This window comes from Cynoglossus semilaevis, chromosome 6 (assembly GCF_000523025.1).
Source record: "Cynoglossus semilaevis isolate Cse_v1.0 chromosome 6, Cse_v1.0, whole genome shotgun sequence".
Classification (NCBI taxonomy): domain Eukaryota; kingdom Metazoa; phylum Chordata; class Actinopteri; order Pleuronectiformes; family Cynoglossidae; genus Cynoglossus; species Cynoglossus semilaevis.
The window spans coordinates 3,088,206-3,089,810 of record NC_024312.1 but is presented as its reverse complement, the minus strand read 5'-3'; the positions used below and the strand labels follow the sequence as shown (position 1 = coordinate 3,089,810).

The 1,605-nt window shown below is 58.1% G+C and overlaps 1 protein-coding gene across 1 annotated transcript in view; it reads left to right on the top strand.

Moving 5' to 3' along the window:
• The window catches only part of LOC103379654 (UPF0606 protein KIAA1549L-like), a 48,265-nt gene that overhangs the window by 2,713 nt on the left and 43,947 nt on the right, over positions 1 to 1,605 (top strand). Inside the window, 3 exon segments of the mRNA XM_025056469.1 lie at positions 71 to 485; positions 1,088 to 1,203; positions 1,292 to 1,514. Coding sequence (XP_024912237.1) covers positions 71 to 485; positions 1,088 to 1,203; positions 1,292 to 1,514 — 754 coding nt within the window.

The window sequence follows — 1,605 nt, the reverse complement described above, 5'->3', positions numbered from 1 at the left end:
GGCGCCCGCCCCCCGCGCCGCCCCCCCCCCCCCCCCCCCTCCCCCACGGGCGGAGGAGGAGGAGGAGGAGGAGGAGGAAACCCGAGCTTTGACCGACCCCAGCTCCATCAGCCCGCCACCGAACGTCACCGCGGTTACAGCCACACAACAAACAACGACCACCGTGGCTACGACTCCGCCTACGACAACCACCACGACCACACCTGCCCCAACCACCACCACCGCTTTACCAACAACCACCACCACCATTACTACCACGACACAGTCTCCACCCACCACGACTACAACCACTGCCCCCCCCACCACCACCACCACCGCTGCTAGCACAACAACAGCTAGTCCGTCCACGACAACCAGGACCTCCGTCACCACGGTGTTCATCAGGACGCAGCCTCCAACCACCACCAGACCTCCACCGTCCAGCACCGCCGCAGGAGAAAGTCCTCCACCCTGCAACGTCACCCAGAAGTACTGGGTCAAAACAGGTACGTGGGTCAAGTCCAGGCTGTCGGTACTGAACACCAGGTGGCAGTCTTTACTAGTTCAATCAGGTGAGGACGCGCCGAGAAAATGAAGAGAGCTGAACTGGTACCGATGGTGAAGTTCTGGTTCTGTCTGAGGTTAGCGCTGCTCGTTTGTTGGTTAATTCGACTTTAATAAACAATAACAAACTCCAGTCCCTGGAAAAACAATAAGAGGTTAACGATCGTTGGACGCCTGTGGCTGCCAGCTCTGATTACAGGCAGTAATTAAAATCTGGAGTGGACACAGTCGGACCGTGCTGTGGGAGGGCTAACCGTTAGCTGTTAGCTGTTAGCGAAGAGGATGGCGACGGTTGGACGTCGAGTTTCCACAGTCGTTCGTGCAGAGACAAAGATCCTGAGTCCAAGAACGGAACCGATACATGAGCCCGTTGTCATGGTTACGGTGCAGCGACAGCCCATAATAATCACATATCAATGTGTGTTTGTTGTCGACAGCTGGTCACAGAGAACCGCTGTGCTGCTGCTGCCCCCCTGTGGTCCTGTGTTGAACAGTTCTGGTCCTGCTGCTGATGTCATGTCCGTCTCGTCCGTCTCCTTCACAGTACTGTCCATCGAGCTGCGCAGGAACCGTCTGGACCTGATCCTGAAACAGAATCTGGCCAAGGGACTGAGCCACGCCCTGCAGCGAGCCCTGAACGACACCGCCGCCGCCGTCCAGGTCAGTGCGTCGAAGCGTCTCCGGTCGGACGAAACGTCCAACACTTTTCAGAGATCGTAAACTTTTCTGTTTTTGCCCCCCCCCACAGGTGGAGCGTGACGACTGCGGCCACAACAACGTCACCCTGGGTTACTACGTCAGCAGCGGTAAAAACGTCTACATCGCCGCCCTGGTGGTGGAGTCCTTGAACATCTACGGCTTTGACAAACTGCTGTCGGACATCAGGCAGCACACGCCCCTGGTCAAGGCAGTTCTGGTCCCTGTGGCCGCCTGGTCCCCGACTCCCAGCATCCACCTGCAGCTGAGGACAGGTGAGGGAGAGAGGACGAGCTACGAAAACATGATCACTGTGAGAGGAGGAGGGTGAGGAGGAGGGTGAGGAGGGGGAGGAGGAGGGGGCGG